Source organism: Oncorhynchus tshawytscha, linkage group LG11, assembly GCF_018296145.1.
Source record: "Oncorhynchus tshawytscha isolate Ot180627B linkage group LG11, Otsh_v2.0, whole genome shotgun sequence".
NCBI lineage: Eukaryota > Metazoa > Chordata > Actinopteri > Salmoniformes > Salmonidae > Oncorhynchus > Oncorhynchus tshawytscha.
The window spans coordinates 38,197,391-38,218,740 of record NC_056439.1 but is presented as its reverse complement, the minus strand read 5'-3'; the positions used below and the strand labels follow the sequence as shown (position 1 = coordinate 38,218,740).

Below are 21,350 nucleotides of genomic sequence, written 5' to 3'. Positions count from 1 at the left end.
GAAGGAGAGTGGTAGATGAGAAGGAGAGTGGTAGATGAGAAGGAGAGGGGTAGATGAGAAGGAGAGGGGTAGATGAGAAGGAGAGTGGTAGATGAGAAGGAGAGTGGTAGATGAGAAGGAGAGGGGTAGATGAGAAGGAGAGGGGTAGATGAGAAGGAGAGGGGTAGATGAGAAGGAGAGGGGTAGATGAGAAGGAGAGGGTTAGAGGAGAAGGAGAGTGGTAGATGAGAAGGAGAGGGTTAGAGGAGAAGGAGAGGGGTAGATGAGAAGGAGAGGGGTAGATGAGAAGGAGAGGGGTAGATGAGAAGGAGAGGGGTAGATGAGAAGGAGAGGGGTAGATGAGAAGGAGAGGGGTAGATGAGAAGGAGAGGGGTAGATGAGAAGGAGAGGGGTAGAGAAGCAGGAGAAGCAGGAGGACTTTGAAGAGCAGCCTTCAACATTTCAAAAAGCCTTTCAAAGGGCCATCGGCCCCCATCGCCGGCCTCCACCATGGGCCCTGACCAGCCCCGGTCCTCTCTGACTTCCTGGTGTAATTGATGTGTCCCTCTCAGCTATCCATCAGGCTGACCAGCGCTCAGTACATTAACCCCCGAGACAGCTGCCAGGCTCCTTAGTGATTATACCGGCTCCAAGTGTTCCTCACCAACATGCCTCAATCAATGCCATAAATTACCCACCTAATTCCCTGCAGTCGATAACCATGACACAGAGGTGATGGGAGCCCATCTGGGAGAGTGGGATACACTTTTTATGGTGCAGGAGGAACCAGAAAAAAACAACTTCAAGGTTGAATGTACGGACAGAAGAGAGGAAAAAACACACGTTTCTTTGAATGAAAAGTTTTCCAAGTAGCAGTGGAAAGAAAAGGCAAGCAGATAGGACAGAGGTCTTCACCAGTGGAAGAATAGACGCTGGCCACAGCCACATTTCTACTCCAGTCTAATGGTTGGATTCTATTAACTTGACCGAGGCGAGTCTGTGTCAGAACAAACAGCAGACACAGGTAATGGTTCCTCACTGGCTTGTTGACACATTTTCCCTCTTTCATTTCACAGACAATCTCTCCCCCTCCCCTCCGACACATCAAACGCTAACGTTTCCTTCAAATTCCTTTTCCTTTCTGTCTGCCAACTTTGACATCACAGGAAATTACAGTGGAATTGACAGCCTTTTTACTTTCAAGTTCATTGTACTTCCAAACAAACACCCGTCTCGTCCTGTCATCAGACAGGTCCTTCTGCCTGGCTCCCTGCGCTGTTTGTTCTGCCTCCTGTGGACCAACGTTACCTCTGTCACATCACACACACTCACACACACTTACTCTACCTGACTGAATGCACCACCACATTTGCTTGAGGGCGGAGGCTTTCCTTCAGAGATAAAACATAGTTTAGTGCCTGTGCTTGCCTCCTGCTTGCCTCCTGTTTGCCTCCTGCTTGCCTACCATGGCTGTTTAAAGGAGAGGTGGGAGAGACAGATCACTTTAATTGACTGTTTGAGTCTGCTGGGGAGAGTTGGGGACAGGCGTGCATGTGTGTGTGTGTGTGTGTGTGTGTGTGTGTGTGTGTGTGTGTGTGTGTGTGTGTGTGTGTGTGTGTGTGTGTGTGTGTGTGTGTGTGTGTGTGTGTGTGTGTGTGTGTGTGTGTGTGTGTGTGTGTGTGTGTGTGTGTGTGTGTGTGTTCTTACTTTATCCACTAGAAGGCTTTCGGCTGATTTCTAGGGTTCTGTACTCCCAAAGTTGTTGACTGTTTTTTTTCTTGCCAGTTAGTTAGCAGTTCTTATCTTTTAGCATCCAATGGCTAGAAGTTTCTTACTGGGGGTAAAAAAGGATGAGAATTTTACTGAAATATTTAAATATTTAAATCCAGAAACTCCCAAGTGATCCCATACATTGAAACTAGTTCAGCTGAGTTTTCCCTCTATATCTCTCTCTCTCCCTGTAGTGCTGTACTGAAACAGCAAAACAGGTCATGTGACTACTGACGTTGCAGGATGCAGGCCTCGCTCTGCTCGGTTGCCTGTGAATTCATGATTTAAAAAATCATTGTTGTATTGAAAGCAGACGGCAGAATTAGCCTTTTTTGGATAAAGGTACTATCGGTTTTGAGTCAGGAATGTGTACTTTTCCACCTAAAACATTTGTGATTATTATACATCACTATTTTATGTAGCCTACTGCCACAGCCGAGGATATAGGTAACAACTGCCCATGTTCGCCCTCGTGGTGGAGACCCTGCTACGTAGAAATGTCACGATATGCCCTTATACGGAGCTTGATGTCACAGAAGGAGCTGGTGGAAAAGTTAGTTACGCAAAGTGGAAAAGGGCAAGGCTGCACAGTATAGACATCAAGGGAAGAAGGCACTAAATGTCACTGTTTTCCGATAAAAGATATGGAGAGAGGCAGAAGACGATTAGCAGCCATTTGAAATAGTAAATACAATGTAAGTACTCCTGCAGCCAACCTTGCATAGCTGCGTGTGTAAGCAAGCACTTCGGCGACGGTGCATATGAATTATGGGGACAGAAGAGGGAAGGATACTAAAAGATACAGTTGTTGCTAACGTATTTCCATGCACTGAATCCGGGACAGTACCAAAATACTTTAGTCAATTTATTGCCCCAATGTGAGTTTTTATCTGCGCTTGATGTCAGAATGCACTCACTGTTCCAAAATATGATTGGAAATTATTATTATTCATATTTATTTTTACCCCTTTTTTCTCCCCAATTTCGTGATATCTACTTGGTAATTACAGTCTTGTCCCATCAATCGATCAATCAATCAAATGTATTTATAAAGCCCTTTTTACATCTGCCGATGTCACAAAGTGAAACCCAGACAAAAACTCCAAACAATGCAGATGTAGAAGCACAGTGGCTATGAAAAACTCCCTAGAAAGTCAGGAGCTCTGAAACACGACTCGCCAAGCCGCACTGCTCGCTTAACCCGGAAGACACCTGCACCAATGTGTCAGAGGAAACACCGTACAGCTGGCAACCTGAAGTCAGCATGAATGCACCCGGCTGCCACAAGGAGTCGCTAGAGCGCGATGGGACAAGGACATACCGGGCGACACTGGGCCAATGTCTGCCACCTCAATGCGTCTTCGAGTCACAGCTGGCTGCGACACAGGCCGGGACCGAACCCGGATCTGTAGTGACGCCTCTAGCACTGTGATGCAGTGCCTTAGACCGCTGCGCCACTCGGGAGGCCCCAAAATGTGAGTGTTATGCAACAGGATAGTTAACCAGCGCTGCCCTCAAACCAAGACACATGCTGCCTGCTAATTATCTATAGGCCATGTGTCAACTTGTCAAGTTTTATTTTCTAACAACAGTTTGAATTGTGATGTTCTCTGCCTCCCCATTAAGTAGCCTATTTCACTGTTGAGGACAATTTATGTTTGAGGCTTTACTGAACCGGACGAGGCCAAGCACCTCCTCAGTGTTTCCCCAGATCAAGTATGCAGACATTTGGGCATTCTTCATTGACAGTGGATCTATACTAATTATTATATATATAATTTTACATTGAACCTTTATTTAACTAGGCAAGTCAGTTAAAAATTGATTTAACAAGTGACATCAATAAGGGATCATAGTTTTCACCTGGATTCTCCTGGTCAGTCTATGTGATGGAAAGAGGTGTTCTTAATATTTTGTATAGTCAGTGTATTTAGCCACTCATTTTGGTCATTTTTGTAGTATTAAAAAAGATTCAGCTAATGTCTTCTATAATGTAAGCTGTCATTGTAAATAAGAATTTGTTCTTATCTGACTTTCCTAGTTAAATAAAAGTTAAATAAATACAAAAAATACCTGTAAATTATGTAGAATTGCATGAAATGCGTACACTGCTAGCAAATGTTCCCCATGTGTGGAAATCCTAAAAACGCCTCTACTCAACTATAGCCTACGCCACATCGCAAATGTTAATATGGCTTTATTATAAAGTGGCCTTTTCCTCAACAGTAAATTTACCATGCATCAAAGTGCATCTTGGTACGAGGATTTGCTTACAGACAATGATTGCGTGCCTGCCGAGGCCAATGATTTCTGAATCCGGCCCTGAAGTGTGTAATACAATATGATTCAATACAATGTAATATTATTTATCTACAATTTCTGTTCTTAACACTGGGCAACGTGGGCTTGGGAGTATTGCTGAGCGAATAGTGCTTTTTGAGGTCGGTTTGGTTTGGTTTCGATGATTAAAAAAATGATCACAGATTTCGGTTTGGATACAGTTTTTAAACATGAAATACATTATGAAATAATGACATTCTAATGATTTTTGAGCCTTTTCCAAGCCAAAAATAGTTAGCATTCAATTGCCAAAACATTGAAAAAATGCCATTGTCTCTGTCAGGTCCACACTGGCTTCAGCACCAACCAGAGAAGAGACAAGAAGCTGTCTTCTGCTCTTTGACCTTCTCTCTCATCGCCTAGTCTCCATTTGTCTGGCTCGTGACACTGTAAAGATGAATCTGATGATTCAAACACTTTTATCTCCCCAGATATAAACTCATTACTTTCAGTTGGTGCCTTCCACTTTAATGTGTACACCAGATAATTATAACTTTAGAAGTTAGCTCCCTTGGCATCCCTTGGCCATAACGAGGGATAACAATAATTTAGCTAATTATTTTTGCATTGCAGCTCTGTGCGGCTCTACGGTCTTTCTCCCCATGTAATTAGCTTGATTTTCATAAGACCAACATGGAATTTGTGTGGAATTTGTTTTGTGTGTGTGTGTGTGTGTGTGTGTGTGTGTGTGTGTGTGTGTGTGTGTGTGTGTGTGTGTGTGTGTGTGTGTGTGTGTGTGTGTGTGTGTGTGTGTGTGTGTGTGTGTGTGTGTGTGTGTGTGTGTGTGTATTTTACACAACATATTCTGGAAGTGAGTCCACAGTCATGGAAAGGTGTGCGTGCATGTGCGTGCGTTGTGTGTGTACGCATCCCCACTCATGTGTATCTGTGTGAGTGCTAGCCTGCGTGCGTGTTTTCCATCTACATCCCTCTACTCACTGCATTACAGTAGGTCTCTGGTGCCTGTGTTAATGTGGCGCCCAAGCGTGCTGATGTCATCACAGTGAGCCAGAAGCAGCCTACAGCAGAAGTAGCAGCAGCTTAACTGTAGAAAGAAGTCTCTGGTGTGGTCTGTAGTCTCAGTCAGTCTGCACACACAGACTCAAACACACACACACACAGAGACACAGCCCCAGCCATGCTGGCTAGACCCTGGGATCTAATAATAATGAACATGAAATATTGAACATGAGAATGGGAGAGTAAATAATATTGAACATGAGAATGGGAGAGTAAATAATATTGAACATGAGAATGGGAGAGTAAATAATATTGAACATGAGAATGGGAGAGTAAATACTATTGAACATGAGAATGGGAGAGTAAATACTATTGAACATGAGAATGGGAGAGTAAATAATATTGAACATGAGAATGGGAGAGTAAATAATATTGAACATGAGAATGGGAGAGTAAATCATATTGAACATGAGAATGGGAGAGTAAATCATATTGAACATGAGAATGGGAGAGTAAATCACATTGAACATGAGAATGGGAGAGTAAATCATATTGAACATGAGAATGGGAAAATAAATCATATTGAACATGAGAATGGGAGAGTAAATAATATTGAACATGAGAATGGGAGAGTAAATCATTTTGAACATGAGAATGGGAGAGTAAATCATATTGAGCATGAGAATGGGAGAGTAAATCATTGTAGTTTGTGTATTTGAGTCTGTTTCAGGAGATGGCTTCCTGAAATCCCCCCAGCAGCTGATTGGTCGACTCCACGATTAATTGGAGAGCTGACCCCGCTCCCTCGTCAGGACACTGCTGTCTCCAATTTCCAATGCCTTCTGAAGCTATAAAAGCTAGTGTTCTGTTGTTCAGGGGAGAGATTGATTGTGATATAGATCATTGCTGAGAGAGGAGGTTGATGGCTGAGGGGTATAGCATGTTGGTCGTTGGTATGTACTATGTTAGTTGTTGTTGTTGGTAGCAGCTTTGCTATGTTCTGTGTTTGTTGCTATGTCAGAGCTTCTTTAATGGCCTGAGTTAGTTTTTTCTCAGTTTTGTTGTGAAGTGGATTGTTTAATATTCTGTTTCATTTGTTCCCAGGGGGGAAGGGGAAGGCACCTAGGGAGTGCTTAGGCAAGAGGCCAGCGGGCATACATATACCCGTAGTATATTCACTGTCTAGGCACACTAGGTAAGACCTGGGTGGACCACCCCATGTATTTTGGTTAGGGCACCAGGTGGTGCTAAATTAGGTAAGTAGTGGGTAGGCAGGTAAGGTAGGAGAGGGGGCTTTGAGATTTACTTTCTTCGCTTTGGTTCCGTCCAGCCCCTTTTCCCCATATTACCGTGTGAAGGAATAAATTCCTAGTAAACGGTAAATTCTCTGCCTTTTGTCATCCTTACTCACACCTACAGTCCATACCTCTTTCACTTCACGGAGAGTTGAGTTGTAGCAGAGTGTTACGTTCCCTCTTCATAGAGGCGTACGTAACAGGGAGAGTAAATCATATTGAACATGAGAATGGGAGAGTAAATAATATTGAACATGAAAATGGGAGAGTAAATCATATTGAACATGAGAATGGGAGAGTAAATAATATTGAACATGAGAATGGGAGAGTAAATACTTTTGAACATGAGAATGGGAGAGTAAATAATATTGAACATGAGAATGGGAGAGTAAATCATATTGAACATGAGAATGGGAGAGTAAATCACATTGAACATGAGAATGGGAGAGTAAATCATATTGAACATGAGAATGGGAGAGTAAATCATATTGAACATGAGAATGGGAGAGTAAATCATATTGAACATGAGAATGGGAGAGTAAAAATGAACATGAGAATTGAACATGAGAATGGGAGAGTAAATAATATTGAACATGAGAATGGGAGAGTAAATCATATTGAACATGAGAATGGGAGAGTAAATCACATTGAACATGAGAATGGGAGAGTAAATCACATTGAACATGAGAATGGGAGAGTAAATCATATTGAACATGAGAATGGGAGAGTAAATACTTTTGAACATGAGAATGGGAGAGTAAATAATATTGAACATGAGAATGGGAGAGTAAATCATATTGAACATGAGAATGGGAGAGTAAATCACATTGAACATGAGAATGGGAGAGTAAATCATATTGAACATGAGAATGGGAGAGTAAATCATATTGAACATGAGAATGGGAGAGTAAATCATATTGAACATGATAATGGGAGAGTAAATCACATTGAACATGAGAATGGGAGAGTAAATCATATTGAACATGAGAATGGGAGAGTAAATCATATTGAACATGAGAATGGGAGAGTAAATCACATTGAACATGAGAATGGGAGAGTAAATCATATTGAACATGAGAATGGGAGAGTAAATAATTTTGAACATGAGAATGGGAGAGTAAATAATGCTGAACAGGAGCATGTTAGAGTGAATAATGAAAATAGTTTAAACGACACTGAGTCTCTACTGCTTTTTAAACTATGTGGATTATTGTGTAGTGCTGTGTACTGACTTGACTTCAGAATACACTGGGTCTGCACCACCATGGCTGAATTGTGTGTGTGTGTGTGTGTGTGTGTGTGTGTATGCGTGTGCGTATGCGTGTGCATGAGTAGACTGCCTTGAAAACAATGGGTGCACATCTTGGACGCAGTCTCCAGTTCTTATTAAACCTTAGCGGTCTGCATACCCACATCCATTCCCCCTCCCCCACATTGAGAGCAAAACATCTTAGTAGCCCCCGGAGACAAAGTTTTTAGACTTTTAGAGTTCATTTTTGTGCAATTCTAAGCATTTTGCCATGGGGTGTAAAGAAAATGTTGAAGTTTTGAAGCAAGAATGCTACAATTCTACACTTTTTGCAATGGGTGGACAGAAGATTTTGCAATTGTAAAACTAATTTCATGCAATTTTTACTATTATTATTTGTATTTATTTTTTAGAGCCTGTAAGCCTGTTCCCCATCCCTGGTTTATAATATAAATGTAATCAGAAAGAATAAAGACTGTCTGTCTGTCCTTCTCAATATCATATCTGCTCTCACCATGTGTGCAACAAACCTTGGCGAGGCACATTAAAACTCTGACCATCAGGTCAGGCTAATTATAGAATAGACTGGCCTGCTTTGGCAGCAAACACAGTTGTTTAAAAACCAACCAAACTGACTGAGCCATTGTCCTAGTCTGCGTACAGAGACAAGACTCTATCTCTAACACACGCATGCACAAACACACACACACACACACACACACACACACACACACACACACACACACACACACACACACACACTCCAAATGGGATTGACTTTCGGGTGCGTTAGACAGGGCAAACACATCATTGTTTGGAACACTGAATCATTATATTAGTGAAGTGCGGCTGTTGGCTGTGAGAGACAGATGTTGACTGTTGTTAGAATGACTGGGTTTGGTTTCATCACACTAAAGACAGCAACCAGCCCATTCCAGAGGGAGGATATGGGGAACGCATTGATGAACTGCCACTTCCAGGTGCGAGCCACAGAAATATCAGAGGCGGCACTGCGTGGCACTTTGGGCTAGATCTGAAATTAAAAATGCCATCCTTCGAAGAGATACAGATATTGTTCCAAATGAGAAACAAATATCCATTGCAATGCCATTTATGACAACTGTGACAGTTCATGTAATCTACTGTACAGAGGATGCTTTCTCAATCACACTGAGATACTTACTAATCAATCCGACACTCTGACCCCATTTGACATGATACACTCAGAGAACACAGAATGGCTTAGTATTAAAGTACACTTAAATCAAGTGTCAAGCATCGGGGAAGAAAAGGGCCTGGGGATGTTCCTGTCACATCAGATGGTCTGGAAAAGATCCTGGCCCTAGGGAGCGAGTGTGCAACAGAACAGTTGTGAATCATCTTCCTCATGTGGACATAGTGTACATACCTGCTGTTGAGGGTACTGCATCCCGCCAATGCCCACCTGGCCCCTCCCCTGCATCCCCATTGGGTATCGGTGTGGAGTGGGCGATCCGTATGGCTGGTTGGGATAGGGCCCACCCTGCTGCTGCTGAGAGTAGGGGTTGTTGCCCATCCCATAGAGCTGGGAGCGCTTCATAGCCATGAAGTCCTTAGAGGCCACCTGGACACAATGCAAGAGGACAGAGAAAAGACGGTTTGTGAAATGTTTTAGAACAACTCTTTTTGAAAGTCTATTCATTCCATATGCAGTTCAGAGCACACCAAAATACAGAATTTATTGTCACATTTCTGCAGGGGGTGGATGCCCCCAGACCCCCATAAAAATGGTTCTCCCAGGTGAATTTACATTCCCGCTAAATTGACTACACAGGTATATAACAGTAATATGCTAAATACGCTTCTTCTGTTACACAGTAAACTGAACCTGAAAAGAGAGATGCCAGGAGAAATCTTTTCCTTTCAAGTATTTCACATTTACAGGTTCTTTTCTGGGTCCCGGTGAGTTGACTGGAAAATCGTAGCCTAGATGTCAGGCTAATGTTAATCTGTCACCCGTATGGTGGATTTGTGAGCAGGGCAGATTATGTGAAGCGTGATGTCTCCCCTTTTCTCCTCTCCTATCCAGTGTGGTGGATTATGGATGATTTATGACATTTGTTCCCTCTGTCTCAGTCAGACATGGGGGCTCTGTGTGGCTCATCTCTGCCTCCCTAAACAATAGCTCCACATCCCTACTCAATAAAGCCTGAGCCAACCCTGCTGGGAGCAGCAGAATGGCCTACTGTACAATACTGTATACAATGCCTGGCTGGCTTTAAGTCTTTATTGAAGACTCATCTCTACAGTAGGTCCTATGATTGAGTGTAGTCTGGCCCAGGAGTGTGAAGGTGAACGGAAAGGCTCTGGAGCAACGAACCGCTCTTGCTGTCTCTGCCTGGCCGGTTCCCCTCTCTCCACTGGAATTCTCTGCCTCTAACCCTATTACAGGGGCTGAGTCACTGGCTTACTGGTGCTCTTCCATGCCGTCCCTAGGAGGGGTGCGTCACTTGAGTGGGTTGAGTCACTGACGTGATCTTCCTGTCTGGGTTGGCACCCCCCCTTGGGTTGTGCCGTGGCTGAGATCTTTGTGGGCTATACTCAGCCTTGTCTCAGGATGGTAAGTTGGTGGTTGAAGATATCCCTCTAGAGCTGTGGGGGCTGTGCTTTGGCAAAGTGGGTGGGGTTACATCCTGCCTGTTTGGCCCTGTCCGGGGGTATCGTCGGACGGGGCCACAGTGTCTCCCGACCCCTCCTGTCTCAGCCTCCAGTAATTATGCTACAGTAGTTTATGTGTCAGGGGGCTAGGGTCAATCTGTTATATCTATATAAAAGCCAACTGACATTTACTCCTGAGGTGCTGACCCTGCTGGTCATCTATGAACATTTGAACATCTTGGCAATGTTCTGTTATAATCTTCACCCGACACAGCCAGAAGAGGACTGGCCACCCCCTGGTTCCTCTCTAGGTTTCTTCCTAGGTTCTGGCCTTCCTATGGAGTTTTTCCTAGCCACCGTGCTTCTACACCTGCATTGCTTGCTGTTTGGGGTTTTAGGGTGGGTTTCTGTACAGCACTTTTACATATCAGCTGATGTAAGAAGGGCTTTATAAATACATTTGATTTGACTTCAAATTCACTGTATCACAATTCCAGTGGGTCAGAAGATTACATACACTAAGTTGACTTTGCCTTTAAACAGCTTAGAAAATTCCAGAAAATGATTTCATGGCCTTAGAAGCTTCTGATAGGCTAATTGACATCATTTGAGTCAATTGGAGGTGTACCTGTGGATGTATTTCAAGGCCTACCTTCAACCTCAGTGCTTCTTCGCTTGACATCATGGGAAAAGCAAAATAAATCAGCCAAGACCTCAGAAAAAAATGTAGACCTCCACAAGTCTGGTTCATCCTTGGGAGCAATTTCCAAATGCCTGAAGGTACCACGTACCATCTGTACAAACAATAGCACGCAAGTATAAACACCATGGGACCACGCAGCCATCATACCGCTCAGAAAGGAGACGCGTTCTGTCTCCTAGAGATTAACGTGTGCAAATCAATCCCAGAACAACATCAAAGGACCTTGTGAAGATGCTGGAGGAAACGGGTACAAAAGTATCTATATCCACAGTAAAACGAGTCCTATATCGACATAACCTGAAAGGCCGCTCAGCAAGGAAGAAGCCACTGCTCCAAAACCACCATAAAAAAAGCCAGACTACAGTTTGAAACTGCACATGGGGACAAAGATTGTACTTTTTGGAGAAATGTCCTCTGGTCTGCTGAAAGAAAAATAGAACTGTTTGGCCATAATGACCATCGTCATGTTTGGATGAAAAGGGGGGAGGCTTGCAAGCCGATCATCCCAATCATGAAGCACGGGGTGGCAGCATCATGTTGTAGGGTTGCTTTTCTGCAGGAGGGACTGGTGCACTTCACAAAGTAGATGGCCTCATGGGGGAAGAAAATTATGTGGACGGGGGCGGCAGCGTAGGTTAGTGGTTAGAGCGTTGGACTAGTAACCGAAAGGTTGCAAGTTCGAATCCCCGAGCTGACACGGTACAAATCTGTCATTTTGCCACTGAACAAGGCAGTTAACCCGCTGTTCCTAGGCCATCATTGAAAAGAATTGGTTCTTAACTGACTTGCCTAGGTAAATAAAGGTACAAATAAAAAAATTTTTAAAGTGGATATATTGAAGCAACATCTCAAGACATCAGTCAGGAAGTTGAAGCTTGGTCTCAAATGGGTCTTCCAAATTGACATTGACCCCAAGCATACTTCCAATGTTGTGGCAAAATGGCTTAGGTACAACAAAGTCAAGGTATTGGAGTGGCCATCACAAAGCCCTGACCTCAATCCTATAGAAAATGTGTGGGAAGAACTAAAAAGCATGTGCGAGCAAGGAGGCCTACAAACCTGACTCAGGTACACCAGCTCTGTCAGGAGGAATGGGATGAAATAAATAAAAGCTGAAATAAAACATGCTCTTTACTATTGTCCTGAAATTTCACATTCTTAAAATAAAGTGGTGATCCTAACTGACCTAAGACAGGGAATTCTTGCTAGGATTAAATGTCAGGAATTGTGAAAAACTGAGTTTAAATGTGTTTAAATGTAAGGTGTATGTTAATTTTCGACTTCAACTGTATGTCAAGGAGCAAATCCACCGCATTCATTCAGTTGTGGGAAGTCGTATAACATCTGTTCAAACACTTTTATGTAGTAAATGCAATTTTTCTATAGAAACAATATTAAAAAACAAAGTCAATATTCTGTGAGCAGGGTTGATGGATGGTCTTTTCTGTAGCCTGTTTGCTCTTAAAATAGCTCCAAATAGCCATGATACAGCTCTGCCAATCACTGAACCAACCACAACCACTCACTCACTCAATCACCAGTGACTACAATCTGACAATAAAAAGTGGAAACAAGTGCCACAATGTGGAGCAAAGAGTGATGATACTACAGTATGTGTGTTATGAAGCGGACTCTCTCTCACACACACACACACACACACACACACACACACACACACACATAAAGTACACCCAAATGCAATAGGTTCAGAGGCTTATACTTTAAAATAATGTTTTTGCAGGAATATCATTATACACACAACCCCCTTTTAAACTCCATCACTTTAAACCCAAGCACACATACAGCTACTGAAGGGCTGTCACCGACTAAAAAATGTTGGTTGATCGAGAGTCACATTTTTAAACGTGTATTTTTCCAGATATAGACACACCTTATATTTGAATAAAATCAACTATGTCTCGGCTATTGAGCTTTTCTGATGCTTTAACCACTGAAATAAAAACATTATACACAGAGTTTAATTTAATTTATAGTAAAGTCTTCATATCTCAAAATCAATGTAATGTGGTTAATCACAATTCTATCTAAATGAAAATGATACAAATCTAAAAGTAACTTCTATTTTTTATTGCCAATATGTAAAAATAGCCTACATAAAGCCAACAAATAAAAACATTGCAGCCAAAAGGTAGAAAATATCCTGATAAAAATAAATATCCTATAAATCACATTGGCTATGCATGGCCTGTCTGCAAGGAACTTGAAACATTGTATCAACTATTGTATTAGCTTGGGCCAGCTGAAGCTTGTGCAAGCAAACATTGTATAAAATATTGTGGGCCCTCAGAGTGTCCAGCGCAAGTGATCTCCGGACAGACAGACAGACAGACAGACAGACAGACAGTGAAGACAATCAGAAATAGTATCAGATTCCCAAATGGGAACATTTATAGGCCTACATTTATAGGTTTACATTTATAGGCCTACATTTAAAGACCTACATTTATAGACCTACATTTATAGTCCCACATTTATAGGCCACATTTATAGGCCTACATTTATAGGCCTACAAGAGAATACTAATTCAGTGCTAAATCTGAAATTCAATTCATGAACTCCCCTGCAGTTTCCAACTCTCGCGAGCTTATTGCAAAACAAAGCTATTAAGAAAGGAACACTAGAAAAATGACAACCGGGTGAAACTGCTTAAATTGCTTTTCAGAGTTCTATTGACTCTGATTTTCTGACTTCAAAATGGTTACAGTCTTTCACTTTAATGTGCAAAGTTGTTAATCAGCAACAACAAAATAATCCCCACAAAACATAGTGAAATGTGGATTAGGAAACAACAGACTTTACCCATCAAAATCACATACACATAAAAACAATATTACTTCATTATTATTAATGTAATTCCATTTTGACTGTGGGGACATAAATTGAACTGGTTGCCTCCTATTGGTCTACATGTTGCAGTGAAAATGTGATTGCCTGCATGTGTTCATATGCAGCTCCATCAGAAACTGCTTGGAGCTTCTGAAAGCAGTGATAGCCCTGCCAAGCTCACAAACACACACACACGGCTCCAGCCCTACAGCCAGGCCAGGCATTGTGGCCAGTCATTGTGGTCATCACTGTCCTGTCCTCCACACAGATGACCAAATCACCACCTTCCTCCAACAGACTGTCATTACAGTCATTTACTGTCTGTGTCCAGCTCTAGCTTCACACCAGCCCCACCTGCTAACATGTTTATCCTGTCTCCTCTCTCCTGTCTCCTCTGACCTCTCCCCTCTGACCTGTCTCCTCTGACCTGTCTCATCTGTACCTGTCTCCTCTCTCCTCTCTCCTCTGACCTGTCTCCTCAGACCTTTCTCCTCTCTCTTCTCTCCCCTGACCTGTCTCTTCTGACCTGTCTCCTCTGACCTGTCTCCTCTCTCTTCTCTCCTCTGACCTGTCTCCTCTGACCTGTCTCCTCTCTCTTCTCTCCTCTGACCTGTCTCCTCTCTCTTCTCTCCTCTGACCTGTCTCCTCTGACCTGTCTCCTCTCTCTTCTTTCCTCTGACCTGTCTCCTCTGACCTGTCTCCTCTCTCTTCTCTCCTCTGACCTGTCTCCTCTGACCTGTCTCCTCTCTCTTCTCTCCTCTGACCTGTCTCCTCTCTCTTCTCTCCTCTAATCTGTCTCCTCTGACCTGTCTCCTCTCTCTTCTTTCCTCTGACCTGTCTCCTCTGACCTGTCTCCTCTCTCTTCTCTCCTCTGACCTGTCTCCTCTGACCTGTCTCCTCTGACCTGTCTCCTCTGACCTGTCTCCTCTCTCTTCTCTTCTCTGACCTGTCTCCTCTGACCTGTCTCCTCTCTCCTCTGACCTGTCTCCTCTCTCTTCTCTCCCCTGACCTGTCTCTTCTGACCTGTCTCCTCTGACCTGTCTCCTCTGACCTGTCTCCTCTCTCTTCTCTCCTCTGACCTGTCTCCTCTGACCTGTCTCCTCTCTCTTCTCTCCTCTGACCTGTCTCATCTGACCTGTCTCCTCTCTCTTCTCTCCTCTGACCTGTCTCCTCTGACCTGTCTCCTCTGACCTGTCTCCTCTCTCTTCTCTTCTCTGACCTGTCTCCTCTGACCTGTCTCCTCTGTCTTCTCTCCTCTGACCTGTCTCCTCTGACCTGTCTCCCTCTCCTCTGACCTGTCTCCTCTCTCCTCTGACCTGTCTCCTCTACCTGTCTCCTCTCTCTTCTCTCCTCTGACCTGTCTCCTCTGACCTGTCTCCTCTCTCTTCTCTCCCCTGACCTGTCTCTTCTGACCTGTCTCCTCTGACCTGTCTCCTCTCTCTTCTCTCGTCTGACCTGTCTCCTCTCTCTTCTCTCCTCTGACCTGTCTCCTCTCTCCTGTCTCCTCTCTAATGTCTCCTCTGACCTTTCTCCTCTCTCCTCTCCCCTCTGACCTGTCTCCTCTCTCCTGTCTCCTCTCTCCTCTTTCCTGTCTCCTCTCTCCTCTTTCCTCTGACCTGTCTCCTCTGACCTGTCTCCTCTCTCCTCTTTCCTGTCTCCTCTGACCTGTCTCCTCTTTCCTGTCTCCTCTCTCCTGTCTCCTCTCTCCTGTCGCCTCTGACCTGTATCCTCTGACTTGTCTCCTGTCTCCTATTTCCTGTCTCCTCTGACCTGTCTCCTCTTTCCTGTCTCCTCTCTCCTGTCTCCTCTCTCCTGTCGCCTCTGACCTGTCTCCTCTGACCTGTCTCTTCTGACCTGGGTTTGGTCCATGGCTGAGCTGGATGGATGGTCAGAGGGAGAGGAGAGAGGTCTGAGCCCACCCAGAGAAAAGCCCTTTTAGCTAGCTGTAGTCGGCTGCTGTGGTCCAGTCCCAAGCCTCACAACATAGTGATCCTGGACACCATGGACAAGGTCATTTATTAAATACAATGACCATCATATCGTTCCCCAGCTAACTGCTAGCTGTCTTATCATTATTCCATGTGCAACACTCTTGTGCTAGGACAAGAGGTACTATAAATGTAACACTACGGCTGTGCCTGCAGTACAAAGCCCTGCATTAGCTCCAAACATAGACCGTTTCATACCGAAGAGAACAGAGAGGGAGAGACTGTATCAACTATTGTATTAGCTTGGGCCAGCTGAAGCTTGTGCTAGCAAACATTGTATAAAATATTGTGGGCCCTCAGTGTTCAGCGCCAGTGAGCTCCGGACAGACAGACAGACAGAAAGACAGACAGACAGACAGACAGACAGACAGACCGGACAGACAGACAGACAGACAGACAGACAGACAGACAGACAGACAGACAGACAGACAGACAGACAGACAGACAGACAGACAGACAGACAGACAGACAGACAGACAGACAGACAGCATTAGGCTGTTTAGCAAGGGATAAGAAGTAATCAGGTAGGCCTATTTTATCACCTTTCGACCGAAACAGAGCCTGCCTAGTAGTAATAGGAAAGGGAGAAAGCTGGAAATATTTTTCAAACAGGCAACATTGAGGAACTATTGTCATTCTCAATTGATGTAAATACAGACTTAATTTACTGAGAAGCACCACAGTGATGGTAAGTGAAGACAATCAGAAATAGTATCAGATTCCCAAATGGGAACATTTATAGGCCTACATTTATAGGTCTACATGTATAGGACTACATTTATAGGCCTACATTTATAGACCTACATTTATAGACCTACATTTATAGACCTACATTTATAGACCTACATTTATAGGCCTACATTTATAGGCCTACATTTATAGACCTACATTTATAGGCCTACATTTATAGTCCTACATTTATAGGCCTACATTTATAGGCCTACATTTATAGACCTACATTTATAGGCCTACATTTATAGAGCTACATTTATAGGCCTACATTTATAGAGCTACATTTATAGACCTACATTTATAGAGCTACATTTATAGGCCTACATTTATAGGCCTACATTTATAGGCCTACATTTATAGGCCTACATTTATAGGCCTACATTTGCGCGCAGGCCAGGTATACTACTCTTCCTTCTATATGTGTAATCAGGTGCGTTACCTTTCTCAAGACTGACAGGAGCTCTCCAAACAAAAGACAATGAACAAATTGACAACTCGTAAATGGTGTTAAATAAACCCCCAAAAATCCCACAAGTGTAGCCTAGGTTGTGCGCTCTGCAAACAATGTGTCCACTCCTACAATGACAACGGTAAGACTGTAGTAATAATATATTGACTGGATTAACAGCAATTATGGTAACCAAACAAACATTGTAGATGATAAATAATGGGAATTAACGGTAAATGTATTGTTGGTGATATTGGTGTGCCATCCCAGCCTCCACAATGGATTAGTCCACTCAGACAGGCGTGAATTAGACAGGTGTGAATCAGACAGGCGTGAATCAGACAGGTGTGAATCAGACAGGCGTGAATCAGACAGGTATGAATCAGACAGGCGTGAATCAGACAGGCGTGAATCAGACAGGCGTGAATCAGACAGGCGTGAATCAGACAGGCGTGAATCAAACAGGCGTGAATCAGACAGGTGTGAATCAGACAGGCGTGAATCAGACAGGCGTGAATCAGACAGGCGGAATCAGACAGGCGTGAACCAGACAGGTGTGAATCAGACAGGCGTGAATCAGACAGGTGTGAATCAGACAGGCGTGAATCAGACAGGTGTGAATCAGACAGGTGTGAATCAGACAGGCGTGAATCAGACAGGCGTGAATCAGACAGGCGTGAACCAGACAGGTGTGAATCAGACAGGCGTGAATCAGACAGGCGTGAACCAGACAGGTGTGAATCAGACAGGCGTGAATCAGACAGGCGTGAACCAGACAGGTGTAAATCAGACAGGCGAGACAGGTGTCTGATTCACTCTTCAATCCACAGATCTAGGGCACTCTGCCACTCACTCTGCTGCGATATGGGACGCACTCAGGTCGCCCTCCCTCCCTCTCTCGCTCCATCCCTCTCTCCCCTCTCTCCCCTCTCCTCCCTCTACTCCCTCTCTCCTCCTCTCCCCTCCCTGGTCTGTCTCAAGTGGAATCCCTTTGTCAATACACTGAGCCCAACTTGAGCAAATCCCCTCATGTCACTGCCAAGTTCAGAATGCCACTGCTAAACTCAGACCAGGAATAAGGGCTCCCTAGTGTGGGGAAGGAAACACATCATTCAAATGGAAGAATACCTAGTGAGAGCTAAAGTTACAACATCACTGTAGTTAAACCCATAGAGGCTGGCGCAACACACGGGAGATTTTCTAAACTGACTTCAGATTGTCGAAAGTGATTTAAGTGTTACTCCAATATTGTCCTGTAAAGTTCTATTAAATGAGATTTCATCCCAAACTAGGCCCATTTCTGGGGATGAGCCAACTATCGAGTTCATACTACACCAAAAGACTTGATAGCAAACATAAATGTTTTTTTTTCCTTGGAGAAACGGATGTACTTTTGAAAAGATGAATAATATAAATTGAACCATGTTTTTTCAGAAAGTAGTAGATAAAACTGTCACAGGGAATAGAGTACAATTTCTTTATTTGTTCCAATGTATTTTCAGTTTTGTTCATCTGGGCATGCCATTCAATTGAGGTGTTAAGAGAATACTAATTCAGGGCTAAATCTGAAATTCAATCCATGAACTCCCCTGCAGTTTCCAACTCTCGCGAGCTTATTGCAAAACAAAGCTATTAAGAAAGGAACACTAGAAAAATGACAACCGGGTGAAACTGCTTAAATTGCTTTTCAGAGTTCTATTGACTCTGATTTTCTGACTTCAAAATGGTTACAGTCTTTCACTTTAATGTGCAAAGTTGTTAATCAGCAACAACAAAATAATCCCCACAAAACATAGTGAAATGTGGATTAGGAAACAACAGACTTTACCCATCAAAATCACATACACATAAAAACAATATTACTTCATTATTATTAATGTAATTCCATTTTGACTGTGGGGACATAAATTGAACTGGTTGCCTCCTATTGGTCTACATGTTGCAGTGAAAATGTGATTGCCTGCATGTGTTCATATGCAGCTCCATCAGAAAACTGTCTTGGAGCTTCTGAAAGCAGTGATAGCCCTGCCAAGCTCACAAACACACACACGGCTCCAGCCCTACAGCCAGGCCAGGCATTGTGGCCAGTCACTGTGGTCATCACTGTCCTGTCCTCCACACAGATGACCAAATCACCACCTTCCTCCAACAGACTGTCATTACAGTCATTTACTGTCTGTGTCCAGCTCTAGCTTCACACCAGCCCCACCTGCTAACATGTTTATCCTGTCTCCTCTCTCCTGTCTCCACTGACCTGTCTCCTCTCTCCTCTGACCTGTCTCCTCTCTCCTCTGACCTGTCTCATCTGTACCTGTCTCCTCTCTCCTCTGACCTGTCTCCTCTCTCTTCTCTCCTCTGACCTGTCTCCTCTGACCTGTCTCCTCTGACCTGTCTCCTCTCTCTTCTCTCCTCTGACCTGTCTCCTCTGACCTGTCTCCTCTCTCCTCTGACCTGTCTCCTCTCTCCTCTGACCTGTCTCCTCTACCTGTTTCCTCTCTCTTCTCTCCTCTGACCTGTCTCCTCTGACCTGTCTCCTCTCTCTTCTCTCCCCTGACCTGTCTCTTCTGACCTGTCTCCTTTGACCTGTCTCCTCTCTCTTCTCTCCTCTGACCTGTCTCCTCTGACCTGTCTCCTCTCTCTTCTCTCCTCTGACCTGTCTCCTCTGTCCTGTCTCCTCTGACCTTTCTCCTCTCTCCTCTCCCCTCTGACCTGTCTCCTCTGACCTGTCTCCTCTCTCCTGTCTCCTCTCTCCTCTTTCCTCTGACCTGTCTCCTCTGACCTGTCTCCTCTCTCCTGTCTCCTCTCTCCTCTTTCCTCTGACCTGTCTCCTCTGACCTGTCTCCTCTCTCCTCTTTCCTGTCTCCTCTGACCTGTCTCCTCTTTCCTGTCTCCTCTCTCCTGTCTCCTCTCTCCTGTCGCCTCTGACCTGTATCCTCTGACCTGTCTCCTCTTTCCTGTCTCCTCTCTCCTGTCTCCTCTCTCCTGTCTCCTCTCTCCTGTCGCCTCTGTCCTGTCTCCTCTGACCTGTCTCTTCTGACCTGGGTTTGGTCCATGGCTGAGCTGGATGGATGGTCAGAGGGAGAGGAGAGAGGTCTGAGCCCACCCAGAGAAAAGCCCTTTTAGCTAGCTGTAGTCGGCTGCTGTGGTCCAGTCCCAAGCCTCACAACATAGTGATTCTGGACACCATGGACAAGGTCATTTATTAAATACAATGACCATCATATCGTTCCCCAGCTAACTGCTAGCTGTCTTATCATTATTCCATGTGCAACACTCTTGCGCTAGGACAAGAGGTACTATAAATGTAACACTACGGCTGTGCCTGCAGTACAAAGCCCTGCATTAGCTCCAAACATAGACCGTTTCATACCGAAGAGAACAGAGAGGGAGAGACTGCAGAGGAGGGGAGAGGAGATCGAGCTCCATATTAATGTGTGCGAATTCCCCACTCCTGCTGACTAAGATTAGACATTTAATTTCATGGATGCAAAGACAATACTGATGTCATCAAGAGGAGAGGAGCAGGCACGTTAACTCTTAACTGCCCAGCCACGATGACAGCAAAATATATCATCTGATGGCAAATGGTAAATATGTGCATTCCTTGAAAACAAATCACAAGTGAATACTCTTATCCAGTCTTTTATCAAATCAAATGTTATTTGTCACATGCGCTGAATACAACAAGTGTAGACCTTACAGTGAATGCTTACTTACAAGCCCTTAACCAACAATGCAGTTAAGAAAAATACACAAAAAAATAAAGAAATTACAGTAACAAGTCATTAAAGAGCAGCAGTAAAATAGCAATAGCGAGGCTATATACAGGGGGTACCGGTACAGAGTCAATGTGGAGGCTATATACAGGGGGTACCGGTACAGAGTCAATGTGGAGGCTATATACAGGGGGTACCGGTACAGAGTCAATGTGGAGGCTATATACAGGGGGTACCGGTACAGAGTCAATGTGGAGGCTATATACAGGGGGTACCGGTACAGAGTCAATGTGGAGGCTATATACAGGGGGTCGGTACAGAGTCAATGTGGAGGCTATGGAGGCTATATACAGGGGTACCGGTACAGGTACAGAGTCAATGTGGAGGCTATATACAGGGGGTACCGGTACAGAGTCAATGTGGAGGCTATATACAGGGGGTACCGGTACAGAGTCAATGTGGAGGCTATATACAGGGGGTACCGGTACAGAGTCAATGTGGAGGCTATATACAGGGGGTACCGGTACAGAGTCAATGTGGAGGCTATATACAGGGGTACCGGTACAGAGTCAATGTGGAGGCTATATACAGGGGGGGGTACCGGTACAGAGTCAATGTGGAGGCTATATACAGGGGTACCGGTACAGAGTCAATGTGGAGGCTATATACAGGGGTACCGGTACAGA

The 21,350-nt window shown here is 44.2% G+C and overlaps 1 protein-coding gene across 1 annotated transcript in view; it reads right to left on the bottom strand.

Annotated features, from left to right (window-relative positions):
• LOC112262193 (AT-rich interactive domain-containing protein 1B) overlaps nt 1–21,350 on the bottom strand; it is a 338,604-nt gene that overhangs the window by 294,186 nt on the left and 23,068 nt on the right. The window contains 1 exon segment of the mRNA XM_042330089.1: nt 9,002–9,196. Within this exon segment, the coding sequence (XP_042186023.1) occupies nt 9,002–9,196 (195 nt within the window).